The sequence below is a fragment of the Lissotriton helveticus genome, chromosome 1_1, assembly GCF_964261635.1.
Source record: "Lissotriton helveticus chromosome 1_1, aLisHel1.1, whole genome shotgun sequence".
NCBI lineage: Eukaryota > Metazoa > Chordata > Amphibia > Caudata > Salamandridae > Lissotriton > Lissotriton helveticus.
This window is the reverse complement of record NC_136057.1, coordinates 1,645,213,497-1,645,236,427: the sequence shown is the minus strand read 5'-3', so window position 1 is coordinate 1,645,236,427 and position 22,931 is coordinate 1,645,213,497. Positions and strand designations below refer to the sequence as shown.

The 22,931-nt window shown below is 41.7% G+C and overlaps 1 protein-coding gene across 1 annotated transcript in view; it reads right to left on the bottom strand.

Annotated features, from left to right (window-relative positions):
- Positions 1-15,630: 15,630 nt before the first annotated feature.
- Positions 15,631-22,931, bottom strand: part of TSPAN31 (tetraspanin 31) — a 129,278-nt gene continuing 121,977 nt past the window's right edge. Inside the window, exons 5-6 of the mRNA XM_078688745.1 lie at positions 20,318-20,425; positions 15,631-17,963 (exon numbers count right to left, since the gene is read on the bottom strand). Coding sequence (XP_078544871.1) covers positions 17,889-17,963; positions 20,318-20,425 — 183 coding nt within the window. The 3' untranslated portion in view covers positions 15,631-17,888. The remainder of the gene's footprint in view (positions 17,964-20,317; positions 20,426-22,931) is intronic.

Genomic DNA, 22,931 nt, shown 5'->3' with positions numbered 1-22,931 from the left:
TAAAAGGGAGGAGTGGCCTCATGACAGCACTGGAGAGTCCTCGCTCTGAAACACGTTTTTCAGGGCCAATCTCGAACCTGGAAGAAGTATTCATAAGGTGAACAATCTGTTAGAAGATGATATACCCACTAGAAATGGCCTCGTTTTTGTGCATGCCATATAGCACCTTAATAAATTAAATGGGGATGTCTTAGCGATTTCTAGGGTATAAGTCATAAAAAGTAAGAGCAGGTAACAATGATCCGTAATGTTCAATGAAATTGCATCTTAAGAAGTGGCATCACTTTCCTATCATGCCTGTTTTTATGGGGTGCATCTATTCAAAGTCTATTAGTCATCTATTCTCATTTAGGAAGCATACTCTACAATCATCCATATAGGAATATGCTTCTATACCGCTTATAAACTTTTTTTACAGGCACAGAATATATATTAAAGCATACAATTAAAAACCTTCACATAATTTTTGTATACATTTTCTAAAGCAATCACTGCTCAAATATGTTCTCTTAGATCTGCAAGATCCAAGCATGGTCAATAAATTAAGAAACAGGTTAGATGAGGTAATAATTACTATCAAACGAGATCTGTGTAACTTGCTATGGATTCGAGAGGTGCACAAAGAACACACTATTGTAATGATAAAAAATTGGTTTAGTCTCTTTACCATGAAATTATAGTGTGTACTAAATAAGCCTGTAAGGCAAAACAGATTCTCGTGTTGAGTGGGACATATGACTGCTTGGCCTCGTGAAAATAACAAGCAATGCCTTGGCCCCAAACATGAATTGATTATTTGTATCGTGAAACGGGAGATTTCCACTTCTTGATATTTTTGTGGTGAGAGAAGGAGGTTTCAGGTTATTTAGCAAACATTCAACGTTTTTATCACATGATAACATTTCTCTATTGTCAGGAACTTGCAAGCTCATGTTTAAAGACAAAAACTGCATTTCAGAACTATAATTAATATATGGCACTTTAGGATAATCCCATCAAAGTTGATAGCTGCTTCTGGTTGCTTTGTATCACTGGCTGTCTAAACAAGACCTATTGTCTTATGGATGCCGGAGCACGCAAGACTGATGCAATCTGTCTGTTCTCTGACCTGGTAAACTGTATGTAATTGAGCAGTAGCACTGCTAGAGCAGACTGTACGATTGAACACTTTCTGTCCACGGCATATAATTGGATAACTTTTGATTTGTTTTTCACCAGCCACTTCTTAGTAGTGTCTAAATCATGACATACAACTTGTGACTGATAATCTACTTGGAATTAATTGGTAGAATGAAAAAAACAAAATGTGCTATATTTCATTACTGTCCGTTCATCTTCTAAAAATTGTAAATAATTTATGTAAAAATGTTACCATAAAAAAATTTGTCAACAAAGTGGGAAACCCACAACGAGCTTCTTAAAAGAAATAAAGTTGGGCTTCCTCTCTTGCACAGTACTATTTGATGCACATATTTACGTGCTGGTGTCCTTAGAAAAATCTTTCCCACCTGTACACTTTTTTTGTTTACCAATTAAGCACAGAACACCAAGGCATAGTTCACAGTGGTGCCGACGGACCAGTTGCTGTGCTCAAAAGTACCTTGATACAGTTGAAGCAACACAAAAATATTTCCATTTCAAATGGCTGATGAAGGGTTAGCTTAAAGCACGTAGATTGCCATTTCCCACGGACCAAGTTTAAGTCATTGGGAATGCAGTGGGTGAACACCTGATGGTGTACACTGTTGGAGGAAATAGGACCCACAATTCCTGCGAAAAAACAGATATACACAGATATGGGTCAACATTGATGTGTTGCATATTTTGGAAAGATTGCCAGCGATTTCGGATATGTACTCAATTCAGCTGTCTGAAAAACGTCCATGATTCCATGTCTTAATGTGAGCACACAAGTGTAGTATTCTATGGCTGGTAGAATAGCCTGGATGGGAGAACCTTATGGTCCCTCAGCAATGGAAAATACTCACGCTTTCATGCAGCTTTCAAGATCAAATGTAGACATGTCAATGGGATTCACACGGAAGGGCCCAAGCCAACTCGAGAGCCTTTACGAAACCTTTTACTGAAATGACTATCTTTTACATCATCAAGGTGAGTTCAGCTGTTAATAACTGAATCCGGTAGTGATGTCAACTGGCTTCTGTTAGAGAAGAAGCTATGGTAACAAATTCGGCTCCCTAGTTAAGTGTGCAGACTGGCCAGCTGAATACACATTTAAAAAGTTTTATCTTAAGAGTTCTCGATACATCATGAGGCAGTGAACAACTATAATGTTCTCCTTTGATTCAGGCATAGATAACATGACTAAAAAAAATAACTCATTGGTTTTGAAACAAATTTTCCATTGTATTAAGTAGGCTGAGGCAAGATTTATCCACCTGAATTATTAACAGTGTTTGCATAGCGTAGTTTAAATTACCCTCCGTATTGATAAATGGTCTGTGAAATAATAGTAAGATTAGTTTATATGAATTGTAGATATCAGTGGAAAATTGATTTTAAGAAATTCTTTTTTTTCTTGATGGCAATGATTAGAAACTTATGAAGCTACGATGGTGGATTCATATGCAAGGGCAAGATGGTCAAAATAGAACAGTCACAAGTACATATGGATTGACCAGTTTTCCGATTGGTTTCTGTGATGTGATTTTTGTAGTTTGCTCTTAGCTTCTTGGGATTTTTATGGTTGCTTAGAAGGATTCGTAAATAAGGAAAGAAATATATGCATAATGCTCGTTTTGAGTCATTATAAGAACTGAAACTTTCTGTAGCAAATATTATATTCTAAGTCTGATTCATCTTGGTTCCATTCTTTTGGACTGTCTTCCACTTGCATATATCATGGTTGAGGCAGTGCACGCAAATCCGACATTATTTGCCAAAATACATGACTGCACTCGGCAGACATGCAAAGATTGTTTTTCTACAACTGTATGTCACAAATAATTATTAAGTTACTACCTTGGTATAACAAAATGAAATATACATGCAGCTTGACTCCGTCATTGGACAAATAAGGGCTAGCTCATAGTACAAATGTTCTTTGAATATGAGGATAGTTACATAATGTACAGAGCCTCCAAAAATAAAGGAGGATGCAACCCATCCTTCAGTTTTGTGTTTAGAACACAAACATGGGCAAACATTGCGACAGCCATTTGTAAAATCATTTTTGTTGAAAAGTCAACCAACACGCCCAAAGATAGATTCCACAAGGTTCCTTATCAATAATGCCAGGTTAGAAGTGATGTGAGTTTTGACTCATTTGACTGCATTTCCGTCAGAAAGTAGCCTCTACTTTTCCAAAGTTTTCATGATAACAATTGCTGTTAAATCACACAAAGGCTATCTGGGCAAACAGACAATGGTTTATATGGATTATGTTACTTGCCCTGTAAGCATCTGTTCTCTGCATATACTGCTGTAGATTCACATGCTTCTCACTGTAAAGTGCTTCAATGCCTCGTCAAGGTGGTAAGCGCTATATACATTCAAATTCAACATACGTCTGCCATCTAGTGTTAGGCTCTAGTGATTACAAGTTGTTTTTGTTCCAAGAAGTTTTCTTCAAGTCACAAGGCTGTGACGACTCCTCCTCTTGAGAATACTGCGCATGGTCATCGATGCCATCTTCAGATTGTTTTGCCGTGGGTAGATGAGAATGTAAAGAATACAGTATATGTAAGCATTGAGATGGCCATGCGTTAGTATGAGATAAAGAATATGAACTGCAACCTACACAAGAATTTGGGGAGGAGCAATGGCGCATGTGAATCTGCAGCACTACATGCCAAGGACAGATGCTTACAGGGTAACATAATCCGTTCCAGGAATGTGTGTTGTAGATGCACATGCTTTGCATAGACTGTAAAGCAGACCCTCTCCCTAGGAATTGGTTAACTTGTGGGGGGTTGCAGTTGTATGAAAACGAATATTAAGTACTACCTGACCAACACTGGCTTGTTGGCGTGCAAATACATCAACACAATAATGTTTTGTGAAGGTGTGTGGAGTAGACCATGTTGCTGCTTTGCAAATTTTAGCGATAGGAATGTTTTCAATAGATGCAAGATGTAATCTTCCAGAAATATATGCTAATCCAGCAGTTTGTAAATGCAATACGTATAAAATAAGAGTTTGTACCTTTGCTTGAAGAGGATTAACGTTTTGTTTGTGACAGAATATAACAAAACGTTTCCATTTTGGTGCATAAGATTGCCTTGTAGTTGGTTTACAAGCTTCTTTAAGAATGTTCATACAGACTTGAGACAAATATAAGTATCCAAACTCTAAGACTTCAGGAGCCAAATTGCAAGATTAATTTCTTTGGGATTGGGACGTCAATGTTCCACAGTTCTGCATGATAAGGTCATGGTTGAGGTGAAGCTTCTCGTGTGAGACTAGTGATAGTTCCACGAGTGTTGAGAACCACTGTTGTCAAGCCCATGTGGGCACTATTAGTATCATGGTGAGCGATGTTTGCTTGAGTTTCCTGACCACTAATGGAAGTAGTAGGAGAGGTGGAAAAGCATATGCAGATATCTCTGACCAGTTCATCTATACAGTATTGCCTTTGGACTGATGGTAGGGATATATGCTTGTGAAGTGTGCATTTCACATTTTCTTTTGCTGCAAACAGGTCTATCTCCAGGAATCCCCATTTGCAAAAGAATGGTTGAAAAACATTGGGGTGAATTTCCTATTCATGGACTTGATGTGATCTGCTCAGAAAGTCTGCAATCTGATTGCTTGTTCCTGGGACATGTTCTGCTAATAGAAGACTGTTGGGGTGTATTGCAAACTTCCATATTTTCTGAGCCAAGTGAGATAATTGGCGAGAGTTTGTCCACCCCCGTTTTTGTAAATAATACATTGTGGTCATATTCTCTTTTCGGTTAAGGACAATTTTGTGTTGTAGATGAATAGGGAAGGCTTTGATCGCTAGATGAACAGCTTGCAGCTCTAGGTGATTGACATGGAGATTCTTGTGTCTGGAATCCCATAGTCCCTGAATAGTAAGGTTGTGGAGATGCGATCCCCATCCTGTTAAGAGATGCATCTGTTAAGAGTTATTTGTGGAACTGGGTCTTGAAACTGCTGCCCTTTCGCTAGATATTGTGGATTCTACTGTTGCAATGAGTGATACAAGCAGCTGTTTACCAACACTAGATCGTGAAGTTGACCCTATGACTGGGTCCATTGCTAGGAGAGAAATTGTTGTAGAGGTCTCATGTTGAATATGGCATGTGGGACTATGTAAATAGAAGACCCCATGATGTCCAAAAGTCTGAGAAATATTTTGGCTGGAATGGGAGTTCCTGTTTGAAACTGTTGAATTAGCATTAGCATATTGTGTATTCTGTATGTGTTTGGGGATGCTTACGCTAGATGTGTTGATCGCGGCCCGTAGAAATGCTCTAGTAGCTGGGTGTACATGAGATTTGTGTAGGTTGACAGTGAACCCTAGTAGATGTAGTAAATCTAGGGTCTTTTAAGTGTTTTGTTTGCATAGTATGAATGTATTTGCTATGATTAACCATTTGTCTAAACAAGGGAAGCCATTCATGTTTTCCTTGCGCAGATGTGCTGTCACAACTGCTAAGCACTTTGTGAATACTCTTGGTGCTGTAGTGATTCCAAAGGGAAGTACTTTGAACTGATAATGATTTCCTTGAAATATAAATGAGGTATTTTTTGTGTGCAGGATAAATTGGTAAAAGAAAATAGGTGTGCTTTAGAGCTAAGGCTGCCATGAAGTCTCTTTTTTGTAATAAAGGGATGATCTCTTGAAGAGTGACCATATGGAAATGTTCTGATAGCTAATTATTTAGTGGTCTGAGATCCAGAATGGGCCTGAGAGACGCATCTTTTTAGGGAATAAGGAAAGATAGTAAATATACTCCTGTCACGTGCAATTGTGGTGAAACTGGTTCTATTGCTCCTTTTTGCAACAGAGCTGTGTTTCTTATAGCAGAAGGATTTGGTGTTGCATGGATAGTTTACATCTGCGAGATGGAATATTTGGCGGTCTTATGAGTTCCAGCCAATAACCATGTTAGATAATGTCTAAGACACAATTGTCTGTTGTAATGGACTTCCAGTTTTGGAGAAATTGTTGAAGACGAACCCCAGCTGGTGTTTGGGTGGGGGGGAGGCAGGCGAGTCATGGTTTATTGTTGGTATTTGAGGAACATGTATTGTTGCCTCTGAAAATTGTTACCTCTGTAGAAGGTTTTAGTTGTTGAGGTTTGTCCTTGAGTTTTATTGAGGTATTGGTGAAAGCTGTCCTTGCCCCTTGTTTAAAACTGGGCCTACAAATGGAACCTCTATAGGTGTTTGTCTGTAGAACTCCCATTGATTTTGCCACCTGTATCCTTTTTCATTTTTTTCAAGGATTGTGTCCACCCGGGGGTCAAAGAGATGTTCCTTGTCAGATGGAAGGTTCAATATGGTCTGTTGTACCTCAGGTTTACAACCTAACACCCTTAATCATGCATGTTTTCTTATTAGGACACTAGTATTTATACTCCTAGCAGCAGTATCGGCTGCATTAAATGCACACTTAATAGAGTTGTTGGTGATAGGGTTGCCTTCATTAACAATCTCTTGGCCTCCTTTTCTGTGCTACTCTGGGAGATGTTGGAGAAGGCCCTCCATTTAATCCCAATGGGCCCTGTTGTACCTGGCTAGTAATGCTTGGCTAGTACCTATACGCCAATGATTAGGTGCTTGTGCATCAACTCTTTTACCAGAGGCATCCATAAGTTTGGATTCCATTTCTGGTGGTGGTGCTTCTCCAGTTGTTTGGGAGTGAGCCCTTTTTCTAGCATTGGATATTACTAAAGAGTCACAAGTTAACTGACCTCTAATAAAAATGGGGCCAGAAGGTTTGTATTTTTTTTTATCAATGCGAGAAGGAATTATTCTTGGTTTGGCTGGTTGTTTGAAAATGTCAACTGCATGAAGTGTCATACCTGTTAGAAGTGGTAAGTATTGTTCCCCTCTTTGTGTATTATATAAAGTTTCAGAGGAAATCCTCCGCTATTGAGTTCTAATATAAAGCTCCCTGATGAAAATGGCTGCTCTGGCTAGGAGATCCTGATAAGCAGATGCATCATCAGGTGGTGATGGACAGCTAGAGTATAAATCAGGATCGGTGTCAACAGGAGGATCAGTATTATAATCCTCCCAAGGATCCACTGGCTGTGTTTCAAATGGGATGTCTTGATCCTGATCTATTGTTGACTGAAGAGACATATTACCCGTCTCGGACAATTGTGGTGTGGGAGGTGAAGGTGTTGATTGTGGTACAGGTGAAGAAGGAATGGGAATGTGCAATGGACTAGTTGCAGCATCCTTTTTTTTCCAAAGCCTCCTCAAAACACAACGGCTGCTGAGGAGTTTGTTGTTTTGGTGGCTGTCCCAGAATTTTCTTTGTTCCAGGCTGAATTTGAAGGTTTTTTTTCAGATCGGGTTTTTGATGAAATTGCTTGAGGATTGGCTCTGGGGGAGATTTTGGACCAAAAACAGAGCATTTCGGTGAAGAGAGCCTTGTTTTTGGTGGAAGAAGGTTCGGTTCCAAAAGAACATTTCTTTTTTTTCCAGTGTTGAGACCAAAGAGTGAGATGTTTTAGTCTCCGATGGAAGGGATAGAGAGGCCCCTCATGTAGGCCGAACTTTCAGAACCGAGCCAGAGGTTTTTGAGTTATGTTTTCGGTGCACGCCATTGCCTGTGTGCAGGGGTGCCCCGTGAGCAGTTTTCTCAGTGGAGGCTGAAAATGTGGATTTCGGCACAGGGGTAGAAGTACTCACTGTACGTTGTTTTTGTGCTGGCTGAAGAGTGGCAGAGTACACTTCTGATTGAGACTCTGAATCATGTATGGAAAGGGATTATCTTGTACCACTGAAGCCTCTTCCTCCTCCTCTTGTCGACTGAAGATGTCAGGGATATTGTTCATTTGCTTGTGCTGAATCTCTTGATGTCTAGCCCTTCGATCTCAAAGAGTCTTTTTAGACCAAAAAGACTTACAGGCCTCACAGGTGTAATCTCAATGTTCGGGCGGGAGATCTAAGTTGCAAATAGGATGTTGGTCGGTGTGAGGGTATTTGTAGTAGTACTTCGGACAGAAACTGAATGGAGTGCATGCCAGTAGCAGGTCATTCTCAATCTTGTTGGAAATGGTAGAAGTGTTGCCCGGGCAGGACCAATAGGCCAAAGAGACGAGTTGAAAACCCTCTATGAAACCTAGTATGAGATGTATACTATAGCGAACAAAACAATACAGTTGAGACACACTGGCCAGAAGGAGACTCGAACCGGAGCGCGATATACTATATCCAAAACCGTCGGCATAAAAACAATCTGAAAACGGCATTGATGACCATGTTCCCAAGAGGAGAAGGAGTCACACAGCCTTGTGACTCAAAGAAAACTTCTTGGAACAAAAACAACTTGTAATCATCCAAGGCCAACACTAGATGGCCGACCTATGAAAAGCACATGCATCTACAGCACACATTCCTCGAACATGCTATTAACAAGAGCGGACAGCTGAAAAGCTTGAATATTAACATAAGCACTAAAGGGAAAAAATTGCCTTCCATTATAAACAGCACGAGTTCCATTTGCTGCTGAAAACATAGGTTATGAGAGCATCTTTTATAAATTTCACACTAACCCTTGAGCAATCATAAATACGATATTTTAATTACAATCAGTTCCTGAAAATATCAAACAAAACAACTTCACATAAAGGCAGCGGCACTTGCAAGGTCCCAAATATAACATACAGGTATTGACTTTGCCAGTCCATGCAATATACGAAGTAGACTACGAATAAGCTTGTACGCTGTGCTCCAACATACCGCAGCAGGAATTCATTTTGCCCCTTGCACAATCTAAAGGACATTCTGCTCAATAGGGTGTATTTAACTAATGGAGAGTAACTGCACCTTAACATGGTGGGAACTGCTAATTAAAAGAAATGTAATGGGTAAAATAACTGAGTGGAGGGAAAGCTTCCTAGAGATGAGATTTAAAAAAAAAAAGAAGCGCAATAGCTCCAAAGCTCTTAATTTTGCCAATGACTTACTTTATTTTCAGTCATGATGCCAAATCCTACATTTCCAGTACGTCAAACCACCCAATCGTATTTCTGTGGCCTCCTATGGCATATCCTGTGTAGACTGACAGACGACTGATGTCATGCCAACTCCTGCGCCCACACCAAACAAGCACTCAACTGAAGCCCTGAAAGTTTTCATGCATCTTCCCACCATAGAAATCCAATTCACACGGCTCAGATAACAATATTTTTTCACACCACCTCCAGACTTTTTTCTACTGCGGTAACCATCTTTACTTTCCCTTTACTGATGGTGCAGGAGAGGTCTTTCAATAATTAAAGAAACATCACTGGTCACCTACATAAATCAATAACACCACACTGTTCTCTGAAATTCAAAACAAACGCAGTTGCGCTTTTAATTTTAGCATGGACTCGTGTGGCGTTGCAGTTGACAAAAACAAACCACAAACTTTTCAAAAGTAGTAGCTGTGTTGGGGAGGTCAAAAAGATGCAGAAGATGCTGCCTTTCCTAACTCCACTTTATAGCAATCGATGCACTACCATGTCCAAAAAGAGAGGCCATTTTGACACCGTTAGTTGTCAGAGACACCGTTCAGCTTTTGCCAGTGGCACAATTATTATTTCAACATACAAATGTCTACTTTAGCAGGATGAAAATGAGTAATATAGGAGGATTTCTCTCATAAACCTGATCACACTAACATTACAGCTGTCACTCAGATTACCTTACCGCCTTAACTTCATAGGATGATGTGCTCCTTTCTAAAACTAGGCTAAAACTATGCAAAGCAATCTTTTATTTATCATGTGCACCTCTAGCTTGGACAAGGAAGGACGCCAGTTTTCCTTTTTATGCTTCAAGCATGTTTAAGAAACTCCGCTTCGAAAGCGGAGCCAGAGGTTAAGAATTTGATTTATTAACAGATGCTGCATTATAAAGTCTGGTAAAAGTTGTGTTACCACTCTGTATCTCTGAAATATAAGTTACTTACTTTCGGTAATGCTCATTCTGGTGGCTCGGATTCCTCACCATGTAAGCTTCCCCAGGTCGCAGACTGATTCCAGAAAAACCTATAGTAGTGTTTCTGTGTGCAGGTACATAGCACAGTGTGACATCAACTTAACATTCTGCTCTGAAGCGACAAATAGAGCCACACATGCCATGCCAGTTTCTTTCATGAACTCTCACCCACAGCTCATCAACAAATTGAACAAACCAGGGTGCAGATTCTAAAATTGGGATCTTTTTAGCTGGAAATGACAGAACCCTAGAACATGGAAGTGGGAGGCCAATGAGGAATCAGCAGTTAGAGTATCCACCAGAAAGAGCATTACCAACGGAAAGTAACATATTCCTATAATGGATACTTATCATAGATTCCTCATCTTGTGAGTAGATACCAAAGCAGAACTTTCCAAGGTGGTGGGTCTGTGGATTTGCTCAAACAAAAAGAAAAATCCTACCAAACTGAGCGGGCAAGATGTCCATCTCGGCAGACAGGTCTGCTGAGGCAGTAGTGCATTGTGAACATGTGAACAGATGCCACATAGCTGCCTGGCAGATATCCAGGACAGGCACTCCACATGCCACCCAGAAGTAGCAGCCCTTGTCCTGGTGGAGTGAGCCCTTACACCTTCTGGCACCTGTCCGTAGCATATCTTAATGGCCAAGACTATACATCACCTTTCTCTTCTTTGTCCCCTTTAGACCGATTGATTTGTATAAAAATAAAAAAAAGTACTCCCCTGAGGTCCAAGTGATGGCATCTCTGTCAAGGGATGAGTAGAATAAATGTTGAGTGGGTAAGGGCAGTCCAACATGAAAAGACACCATCACCGTTGTTAAGAATAAAGCTCATGTCTAACACCAGTTTGTCTGGGAAAACATGGTTTAGGGGCTGGGCCGAAAGGGCATGAAGTTCACTTACTCTGCATGCAGATGTTTCCACAATCAGGAAGACCAGGTATAAGATGAATAGGCGCAATGGACAACTGTTCATTGGTTCAAAATAGTTGCACACCAGGAACATAAGAAATTGATAGAAGTCCCACTGTGGCATGAAAAAGGGCTTAAGCGGAAATATATGCTGTAATCCTTTTAGGAAACACACACACACACACACACACACACACACACACCCCCCACCCCAATCCCCCCCCTCCCCATCCCCCCCCCTCCGCAAAGGGCCAACAAGTAACCAGCAGTGCACACCACAAGCCGTTGCTGGGCCAAAGACAAACCAAACAATACATCCAACAGTTTTGCTAGCAACAGGTCTGACTTGGCAACAGCACCGAGCCACAAACTTGTCACAGCACCCTGCATGTACAGATTTAATTGAAGGGTGCTTGGCTGACAAAACAACATCAACGACCACAGGCAGAAGATCAACTGTTGCTGTGCAATCCCTAGGTAGGTTGTAGAGGCTCTAGTGCAAGGCACTGACCTGCTGATGTGACAAAAGGCCCACCTGAAGCGGCAGCCTCATCAGAGAATAAATGCTCACGATTGGAAGTTCCAGGGACCACGTGCTTCTGGCCAAAGCCATTAGTATGAACTCAGGAGCGGTAACTGCAGGAAGGCATACAAGAGTTCTGTGCTCCCCTCTAGGCAGAATGCGTCTCAGCGAAAGAGCCTTTTTAGGAACTCCACAGCATAAAAGTGCTCACCATGCAAGTTCTTTGCGCTGGAGAAGAGCTCAATTTTTCCCCACTGTCAGAAGATGCCCTGTGCTATATCCAAGTGTAACTGTAAATCGTTATCCGCCAAGTACCACAAACTGAGCTGGTTTACCCTGGTGTTTTCAGATTTTCCCCAGGTGGTGCATCACCAGGGAAATCCCCATGCGATTCAGCCAGTTGCAGAGCCGCAGGCCCTCTTGGCACAGGACACCACCGCACCCTGTTTGTACTTCTTGCAGGACAACATAGCTGTAGTTTTTTTTTGTGAGAACTTACACCAGCTGTCCATTAAAGGAGGGAAGAAATGCCTTTAACACCAAGCCGAAGGTGGAACAAATTGAAGTATCCGTTTAACATAATTTCCTTTTAAATGCACCTTATTTCATCAATTTAACAAAATGCACATCAATGACTGAGAATCTCAATGATATAAAGAGGTTTGCTGTTCTATGGAAGTGGTCCGCATCCAACTGTGGCGAGCCTCTCAACAGGTAGTCGTAGAGGAAGTGGAAGACTGGTACCCCACCACCGACTTCACTTTTGTGAACACCAGGGAGGCACGGGTGAGGCTGAAAAGGAGGCCAGCCAAGTGCTCTGCCTGTGGCTCACCTGGTATCAAAGGTAGTGCCGATGAAAATGCAAGCCAAGGATGCGAAAATAAGCACCATGCAGGTTCTACCTCAGCATTCACTCTCCGGGATTCAAGCAGAGAGAATTTGGGCCAGGGTGAGCAGTTTGAATTTATCCATGCGCAGTAAGGCATTGAGAGGGTGAACATCTAGAATAGGATTGAGACATCAGTCTTTCTTTGGCACAAGGAAGAGCCAGTCCCCACTTCTAAGGTCAGCATCCAAAGATCCAGCACTTTGCGGCATGAAATAGACATATGGTTCTTATAGAAGTAGACCGATGTAGGTGGCAGGTGTGTGGCTCTAAAAGAAATGGCAGGGCGTAATCCTGTTGGACAATATGCAGGACCAATGTAGTGCTGCACCCCTGCAGAAAGAGGCTGATCCTGCCTCGTACTGGATGGATGTGTACCACTAAGGAAACACTAAAAGGGTTTCAAAGTTGTGGCTGGAGAACTAATGTATTGGGTATGAGCACTGCCCCTCATGATCAGGGGAGGGGGGAGGGGGGGGGGTTGGGGAGGGTGGTTGCCTTACTGGAGCTAAAAGCCCCAAAAGAGTGTGTTGTGACTTGGTTCTTCTGAAAACACTGTAGGGAGCGTCCCCTTTTTCATCGAACAGGTGGAAACTGTCAAAAGGTATGTTCATTCAGGATGGCTGGACGTTCCTATAGCCCCTTCCCAAACAATCTGTGGTGTCCAGATCAGAACTGATGACAAATTTGGTCGCTTCCGACCATTTGAATAGTCTGTGCAAAGGACACACTTAAGTTGTCTGGGATTGCAGGTAAGATCTCAATCACCATCGGCAATAGTATTGGGCAAGGTGCACTGTCCATTTCCATTCTGCAAGTCCATGTACAAGCGGGACGACTCCTGCTGTGTTCAAAGGGCTGGCTCTTTGCAGAGTCTGAGCCAAAAGGCTGGTGTTAGATCTGTAAGCAGCTGCACTGTAGTATAATCGTGTTGATTCAGTGCAGGCCGCTGCACATTAGGATCTGGACGTTGCTGGAGCCGGCTCAAAGTCAGACACCACAATGGGTTGGGTTTCCTCCTCAAACACAGGCTTCAATGCTTGAGGGGCCAGCAACATTTTAGCCTTGGTCCGACACCGGTATAAAAACTGAAGCAGGTTCAAGAGACCCAGACAGCACCACGGGTGATCCTTGTGGCCCAAAGTCGTGCAAGAGGGAGCTGTAAGCATGCCCAAGATGTGCAGCATGGCCTCAAAGATAGGCTTTGACCGGCTGCATCACCACCATTAGAACCAAGGGTACATTGGGGCCAAGGATGGAATCAGCTCCTCACTAGAACTGCCACATGGAGGCACAGTGATGCCCTCACGACTTTTCTGGAGAACGGGGGTGGCAGGAAAGAGCCAAGTTGCCTTGGATTTAAATTCTTTCTTCGACTTACCATAAGACTTCAACTGTAAGGAAACTCTGCCTCTGGAACAACTTTGGGAGCAGGTTGGTGCTCTCCACTTCGACCTGGAGCAGGACTGGCACTGAGTCTTCAAATACTTTGCCACAAGGAGCTTTGCTATGTGTTCTCAGATGGCTTTTGGACCCCTCTGGGTGGCGTCATCACAGGTCTCGGTCTTATGTGTCAAATCCAAACACCAGAAGCATACCTCATGGGGGATCAGTTATAGACATTGCTTGCAACAGTGCACAAGGTTTTAACCCTGCCGTTTTATTGGGTACCATGTCCCTTGTACACTGTAAAAGTCGGAAGAAAATCTCTTCACAGAGTAAGATGGAGTGGAGCTCCAGATCTGCAAATGAAGGCACAAATAGAAAGGAACGGACATCCCTGCACATGGGTGGGACTTCAATACAGCGGTTTGTTACTTCCAGGGTGGGCCGGCGGGAAAAAAACCCCACAGAATCACCTGGTGTTATCTATTGGCACACAAGAGAATTTCTTTTGAGTTTTCTAGATCCAGTTTGGCACCTGGGGAAGTTAACAAGATAAGGAATTGGTGTTTAGAAGTTTACATCTCAAATGAGTTTTCTTACAACAGGAAGTGATTAGTATATAGCTTTTCTAACACCACAGACCAAGATATCAGAATCCACTGTGTCATACAAAAAATGCTTATAAACATAACTTCAAATGTTCTTCCCTTACTTTAACACTTTGATTTTCCCTCCACCTATTTGATGTGCCTCTGTAGTACAGTAGTAAAACCTATGTAAACTTCGGCTTCGCTAGGAGGTAGATACACAGCCTTTGCGTTTTCTTCTTAGAACTGGGGCACAATGTTGGCTGTGCTACAAATTAACTCCCTTCATTAAACCCTTTCTGTTTCTTCTACCTCACTCATTAAACAATCTTAATTATTTGGCCTCTGTGATGTTCATTCAGCATGTCAGCTTTTAAAATAAAATAAAAAAGCATGCTCCCGCAAGGCTAAGTATGGAAGATTATGGTAGTCCGTTACTTTCTGAACTGCAACCAATTCTAGCAATGACTACTGAACCACGGAGGATTCAGCACCGATCATGGCAGCAGTTCGCCCAGGAGCTCAACTTGCACAGCCGTGTTTAGCATTCTCTACCCCCCCTCCCTCCCCAAAAAAAAAAATCCATTAAAACTGAGTCATGCTGAGAGGTTAAAAATTGCTAGCTGGCGACCATATGAAAAAGACAAGCAAACTTATCCTGATGTCCATCCACCCGCCAAAGATATTTTAACAACTACATCAGGTTTCGTTTTTATTTTCACTCCATGCTTTCCTCTTAATTTCATACTCAGATGGGGTGCTGGAGTAAATCATCCATGAAAACATAACCCATCGAATAAAACTCAGCGAGATGAGGGGGCACTTTTACCGGTCATGCTTCATTAAGGAAACTACTAATCAAAACACTAAGCCAATCAAGAAGGCGCCACTTGAAGCATCATCATTTGATTTGATACTCTCTTGGATTCACTAAAATAATAAATCACACAGACCAACTCGCGCCATGTGCCAGCCCACTGATTCATCTCAAACTGTCCTCCCGAACAAAGATAGGTCACCAATCCATATTCCACCGTCACAGAGCATATCAAATTCCTACAGCATTTAAGATGGCAGAAAGACAGGATGGCTTTGCAGTACAATTTATCTACAATAGCCCCCCTTATGGTCCAGTCCTAAGTGCATACCTCACTATGAGTGTCTCCAAACAATGGATATACTTGTTCCATGCACATCTTGGCTGGTTATCACGTAAAGTACCTTTATTTTCTGTTCAAACACTTTTTTTAAAATTACATTGGTGCCATTTACTCAGGAACATGATTGCATTTGGAAACTTCTCTATGCCATTGCAGATAGGGTAAAATTATCATTCTTAATAATTAAGGTTGGTGATACATGCAACTGTCTCGTCCTGGAAGCCCGTTGTCTTACCTAGACTTTGATGCTGGTCATGCATAAGCCGGATGCCCTTTCAGAAACCTACACAACCTGGACCTCTGGGCCACAATCTGTGCAACCAGTTTAGTTGGGGGCATTTCAGACTATTAAAAACATTGAGCCATGAAACAGCACCTCCACCTCTCGTGGGCAGAGCATAATGTATAAATAAACTAAATAAAACAAACAAAAACAATTATCACAAAATATACAATATGAACTGGTCCATAATCCTCTAAATGGCTTTATAAAACTGAAAGAAATGCTTCTAACCAAATAACTTGCTTAGTGCCCTGAAAGCCGGGATATAATTTGATACTTTTCACTGGTAATTGATCACAATCCCCCAAGTGGTCACAATCCGCCAAGCGGACACAATCTTTAACATTATGGTCAAACTGGATTGCAAAATGGAAAGGCTGGAGAAAAAAAAAAAACACAACAACCCAGAGTGGAATGTTTACATAATTTGCCACCATTCATTAATTCTTACCGTTCCCTTTTTGGGTTTTGGTCCCCTATTCGCGTTTTCCTATACTATATTTCCCTCCTTAATACAACTTTTTTTCTAGAGGTGTTGGGAATAATTGGAGTGTACCGCTCATATTATCAGTTTCCAGTTCACTCACCCCTAGACTGGGAATCAATATTCTCAGACGGCTACATCAGCTTTCTCCATCAAAAACGTGTGCCTTATGCTGGGAAATTAAGTGCTAAAGAGTTTGGCAGACCCAGAATGTCAACAGTGCACCTTCATCATAGGTTGTGGCTAAATGGGGGAATATTTCCAATTTTTGGGATTGGTTACTGTGGCACACTTTAAAACGCTTCTCAATCGGGATTTCCGTTTATAATTAAAAAATAAAAAGCTGGAGCAACTCACAATACGGTCCCACTTGATGACATGACATATATATATGCTAGCAGCGATGTTTTCAATTTCAAGTGTTTGTGAATTGATATAGATTGCAATATCATCCTGCTTACCCTCAAATTATTGAAATGGACTTTAGCTTGCAATAACCACCCCACCCCAAATTCTAACATCTCTCTCTGCTGTTCCAACCCACCTAAAATATTTCATTGACTAGCCGCTGGGTCATCAAAGAAAGAGGCAGAAAGTGCACTCCTGCCAACTAAAATGTAAACCCGAAGTATGCAAATAATTGCTTCAAAAACTGAATACCACATGGTAGCATGCTATTCTAGGGCAAAGGCAACATTTTCACAAGTGTTCAGTCTTGCACTACATCCTGTACCGTGCTACTACCCACCACCCACCACCCACAGGCACAAAGCAGAGTAACAAAAATTCACATCGAAGCTTATGCTCACCAGCACATATCTGAATTATTAACGCAATATCTGCTAAATTAAGCACAGTGAACTGCTAGTTCTTTTTAAGGCCATGCTTGTCTAGCTAGCTATGCCAAGCCCCTGGGAAGGTAGACTGGATGCAGATGCGCAAATCTATTTGCGGAAAACAAACACACACCATTTGTGACTTCCCTATATCTTGTGAAAATGTTGGCACATGCCTTCACTTATTTCACATAACTGAAAACAGAAAAACACCCTTTCCTGAGTCTCTCAGCAGGTCTTAAATTGTGCAAGACCACATCACCTTACTTATTCCTCCGCCAAGACACATTTAAGCCCCTCCTCCTCAATCTCCCTTCTCCCAGCCCTTATAGCAGCAGATGCAACAAACGTCAACCAAGATTTAGTTTGAGATGTGTACTTCTGATGCCTGCAACAGGCGTTCAGTTCCTTCTGGAGCCGCTATATGCCAAAAACTTCATATCAATGATGAGCGGTTGTACAGTGGCTGTTGACTTCATCCAATCAGCGTTCGGGCAACACAGCAGGCCACCAGCTCGCCATCAAGCAGTACATGAGAAGCACTAATCCTTATGCACCTGACCGTGTGGTTCCCACCATGATATCAGCATATGAGTCAAATGATTAATATCCCTGGGCTATCACACGAGCAGCTACAAAAGAAGAAGATGGAAACTTGGAGGAGGGAATAAAAACGTAGTTGAAGGAAAACAAAGTCTTATAAGAAAGCACTAGGATTAGCTCTGGGGTCTTTCTGGTTCCTGTAACGCACGGCTAGCCAAACACCAAGAATCTGTAAGGGAAAGAAGAAAGATATTTTGTATTATTAAACTGGCACTACGTAGTCAAAACCAAGATGAAAGTATTTCAGGAAATGGTAAAATTAATGGAATTTACCCCCTGTTTACACTGGCATGAAATGGTAATATGCAAGTCCAAAAAAAAACCACACAGGCAGATTAACCAAGTCAGCTCTGCCTCAAAAACTGAAAGTGCATTCTAGAATTACTGAACTAAGAGCATAAAATTAAGACTAAAAATCCTCAAGATGTATGAGCTTAAACCAAACATTCTCCAAGATCAAGCAACTTGTTTGCAAGAAGCAAGAATTATGCTGGGGGGGGGGGGAGAATTAGTATCCACAATACATACGGTGCTATTTAAAAAACAAAAAAAACAAATAGATATCGCAACGAGCAACCCCAACAACCCTGCATCTCAGGCTGTAAAGGTGCCCCAAATGGTTGATGAGGAGGACCCACCTTCACACTAATAATTATCAGTCAAGAAGGGAACTCTGCTGACCTGGACCATCAGCACGTACTCTTTTTTCCAACCCCTCACACTGCAAAGCGGCAGATAAGCAAAACCACACCTGTGGGTTGTTAAGGCACACCTCACTTCTCACCGGTCCTTCAGCACAAGTATGTCATGGGAGAGCCGCCTAGGAGCCTGTAAAACATCTTCTCAATGCCACTATAAAGAAACCAATTCACACTCCCTCTATGGACCCTTCCCTGCCTGGGAAGGAAAATATCTTGGCCATTTACATAAAAGTGATTCTTGAATGCTGGTACAGACGGGGCCACACTTTATACACCAGCCAACGCTGACCCCAGTAACTTCCCTCTGTTGACCTTTGACTCTGGGATCAGATACTAAAACTACTTTAAGTGGTCTTCTCTTGAACAGACTCTCATTCAGTAGAGATTCTTTAAGACCATAGATAGATAAAATAACCGTTCCCTGAGACTAGGTGACCACTTCTCCTTACCCTTGAAATGGTATGGGGATCTTGTCATTTTGACTAGTGCGTTTCTTGGTGATTTTGTTTTTAGATGACAATCCACCAAGAAGTCCAATTCTGCACCCACAGTGGAAGAAGCTACAGAAGCATACTGTAACCAAATTGATACAAACGAGCGTCTGCCTGGCACTTCTGGCCCACAGCCTGGCAGTACTAAACAGAAACCATGATAAATGCGAGTGCACACAAAGCCTACTGGGTACGCCCATTATTTTACTTGTATTGTGTGGGCTATTTGAGATGCCCGGACTAGTGTTTCCAAAAGACATGAGAAAGACTGAAGGACTCCAGTACCAGCAATAAGCTATTTATTCATTTTGTAAAGCGCCAACAGACCAGCACTGGACACACAAACTGCCATACCTTGAATCACGAAAGAAGAAACAGGTCACAGCCCCTCCACCCCACAAAACACAGGTGGGGAATGACAGACAATGTGCAACAATATAATGTCATCGGTGACGAGGCTGTCACAACCTCATCATCCGTCCTTTGAAATAAAAGCTTTGCAAAATATATTATGTATGCTTATAAAAATAGGTTTACCATTGTACATTTTTATAATTAAATTACATGAGGCAAGAGGTTTGAGTCCATGTTTTATTTAAGCCCTCCTGACTTTCTGAAAACCTTACGAAGCATTTTCCATACAGTAAAGGGGTAAATTACATTTTGAAACGAGGGGGCGTTGGAGTGGAGGATAAACTTTCTTTATGCATTTAAAAAGCACTGCTTTCAATCACAAAAACCTTTTTTGTGTTGAATGACATTATGCTTGGGCTCAAGAGTTTCACAAGTGAGAAATGGCTTGCAATTCCTTTTTTTTGTGCAATTGTTATGCAAGGAGTAAACATGGCTTGCAATTCAAGGGAAAATAATGTGAGATTCTATCCTATGCCTTGGGCTCAATGAGTTATTGGTGGGACCCACAGCCACATGAACTCTTATAACCCGGTATTAAAATAACCAAATAGACCAGGGTGACCATCTCCCTCTAGGTTACACTTTCTTGATAGGCGAATTAGATCAATGAGTCGAAATAAAACTACAACTTTCAGAGTGCATTAGACTAACACATCTGAAAACAATGTTTTGCAGATGAAACGTTCAAGACTGGAGACAGGGTCCTTATTAATCTGAGTGAAGCAGTCACTTTAAGGTACGACAATTTGTACTTTTAAATACAATAGCCTTCTATGTGCAATATCAGGGCAACATTGTTGTTATTTGTAAACAATACGGTCTTGATTTGCCTACACCAATCGAAGCTCCTCCAAAGACACTCCAAATGGTTGACCATACCACAAACTACACAAGTGCCTTGGCAAAGCAAACATTACCTCTGTAAAGCTGAAGAACAGCCCAACTCCGCCGAGAATCTTCAATGCTTCACCCGCATGCTGCAACATCTTCCAACCACAGGTCTGGCAATGCTGCGATTTGCATTTCTGCAGGGGGTAGAACACAGTGGTCCATTATAACCGAGGTCTTCAGAGGTAAACAAAACACCAACATGCAGATGGGTATAGAACAAGGTCTGCTAGACCTGATCTTTGCAGATGCTTTTCCCCTAGCTTTAGTCCCACGTCTTCTGATTTATGTAGGTTAATGTGAAGCAACACTAGGGCGACAGTTAATAAAATACAAGTTATGTAATCATAGAACAGGGAGAAAGGGTGGGGAAATTAGCAGGTAGGAATAAAAATCCAGCACAAAAGCAATGTCTAGTAGGGAGGATGCACAGAAAGCCCACTTTAGAAACCAGTGTTAGATGACGAAAAGCAGGTGAGATTTTGTTTAAGATTACTTATGAAACAAGGAGCACAAAATAAGGCCCCTAATTCACAAACTATACATTAAATATGACATCAACAAATACAAAGCCAACTGCTTTGACCTTTGTACTGTGAAAATATTTTACCAAGCTTCACTATCACATGTGGTACATGTATAGCAGGGACAAAAGCAGCGTGCGTTTCCACAACACATAGAACAGGTACAAGACAGGTGGCAGCAACAGCAATGCACACTCCTCAAACACACATTACAGGTACAGAACAAGAAGCAGCAGTGTGCCTTTACATGTGTAAGCGCACACACATTTAGCTACGAAGAAGTTATTTACTTTGATAATGCTATGTCTGGTGAATACTCCCTTTAAACGCAGAGTTCCTGCCTTGTGAATATCCCCAGACTGGATGTGGAAAACTCAAAAAACATTGCTTGCTTACCTGCTGCTAGGTGAGGTCGTGTAACACTGTTGACTATATTCTGCTCCAGAAGGGACGAGCTGAGCATCTATACACTCTGCCCATGCACACGCCTTCCGATGCAGAGCCCAACAGCGAGCAGTGTACGGATTCCTAAAACTGGGACCTATCAGGTGGGAAGAGACCATTCCACAGAACGGGGAGGTGGGAGGGCAGTGAGAAATCTGCAGCTACATAGAGTGCCCACCAGTAAGAGCGTTATCAAATGTAAGTAACTTCTTGTAAAGGCCACTTTCTTTTTGGTTCAAGTAGTCTATATGGGTTTTATTGCAAAAAAAATAAGAGACCGTGGCAAAAATAAATGAATCCAGAAAGTCTTCAACATTAGGAAGAATGCTGTATTGAGAACTTGCACAATTAATCACGTATATATAAGAAATACAGAAAAAGGTGGGGGGTTAAAATGTGCATAATTGTACACCAAAATCCTGATCTGTCACCTGTTGGTTTGGTTACATATCATTTCCGTATTTAACATATATTTAAAATATAATTGTAATAACATCACCTGTACAATGAGTGCTATAATAATGAGGTGTAACATATCATATTCTCACGGTTATGAGTGCACAAGGAAAACAACCGTCAGCACAGAGGGGTGAAGGTCGATTTGTTACTTAGACCGAAGGCTTCACTGTTTCCTTGATATTCTTTTCCTGCGAAGAACACTGGATGAAGGAATCTTGGGACCCAAAGAATATGCCTTTCTGAACAAGTCAAATCCCAGGACCCCAGGGATTTATTTTCTACCGAAAATTCATAAGAACATGAGAGATCCATCGGGGAGACCGATTGTCTCCGGGTGTGAATCAGTGCTTGAGCCGATCGCCAAATATGTTGACATTTTTTTAAAGCCATTTGTTCATCAAGTGCCATCGTATTTACGAGACACTACTGACTTCCTCAAAAAAATAGAAGGACAGACATTCGACGCAAGCACACAGGGGTTAGTGTCCTTTGATGTAACATCATTATACACACAAATTCCTCAAGACGAAGCCTTAGAAACCATGGAGATCTACCGTGAGGCTCGCATAAGACCACAAAGAGTGCCAACTGAATTCATTTTAGATCTGGCTCGTATTGCACTAAAACGGAACTATTTCAGATTTGAAAATACATTCTACATGCAGGTAAAAGGCTCAGCTATGGGGTGTCCTTTTGCACCTGAAATGGCCATTTTGTTTATGGCACTATTCGAGAAGATTTATAGATAATGACAATCCGTTCAGTGAATGCATCACACAGTGGTAGAGATACGTCGACGATATCTGGTGTGTATGGAGTGGGTCTGAAAACCGAATAGTACAGTTCCACGAATGGTTAAACACAAGACACCCAGACATCAAGTTTACCATCACGAAAAATCGATCAGTACTCACATTCCTTGATGTAGAAGTCTTTGAAGAAGATCAAAAACTGACAACAACCTTACACCGCAAACCGACAGATAGAAACACTATATTACATTATCGGAGTTGTCATCCCAGCAACTTAAAAAATAATTTACCATACGGACAGCTATTGAGAATCAGACGCAATTGCGCACGTAAAGAAGACTTCATGGCAAATGCTACCATCTTCTGCGACCAACTAAGAGATCGGGGTTATCCCCACAAGCTGTTGAAACATGCCATAAAAAGAGCGTGGTATACCCCGCGGGAAACACTGTTATCCAAAAGAG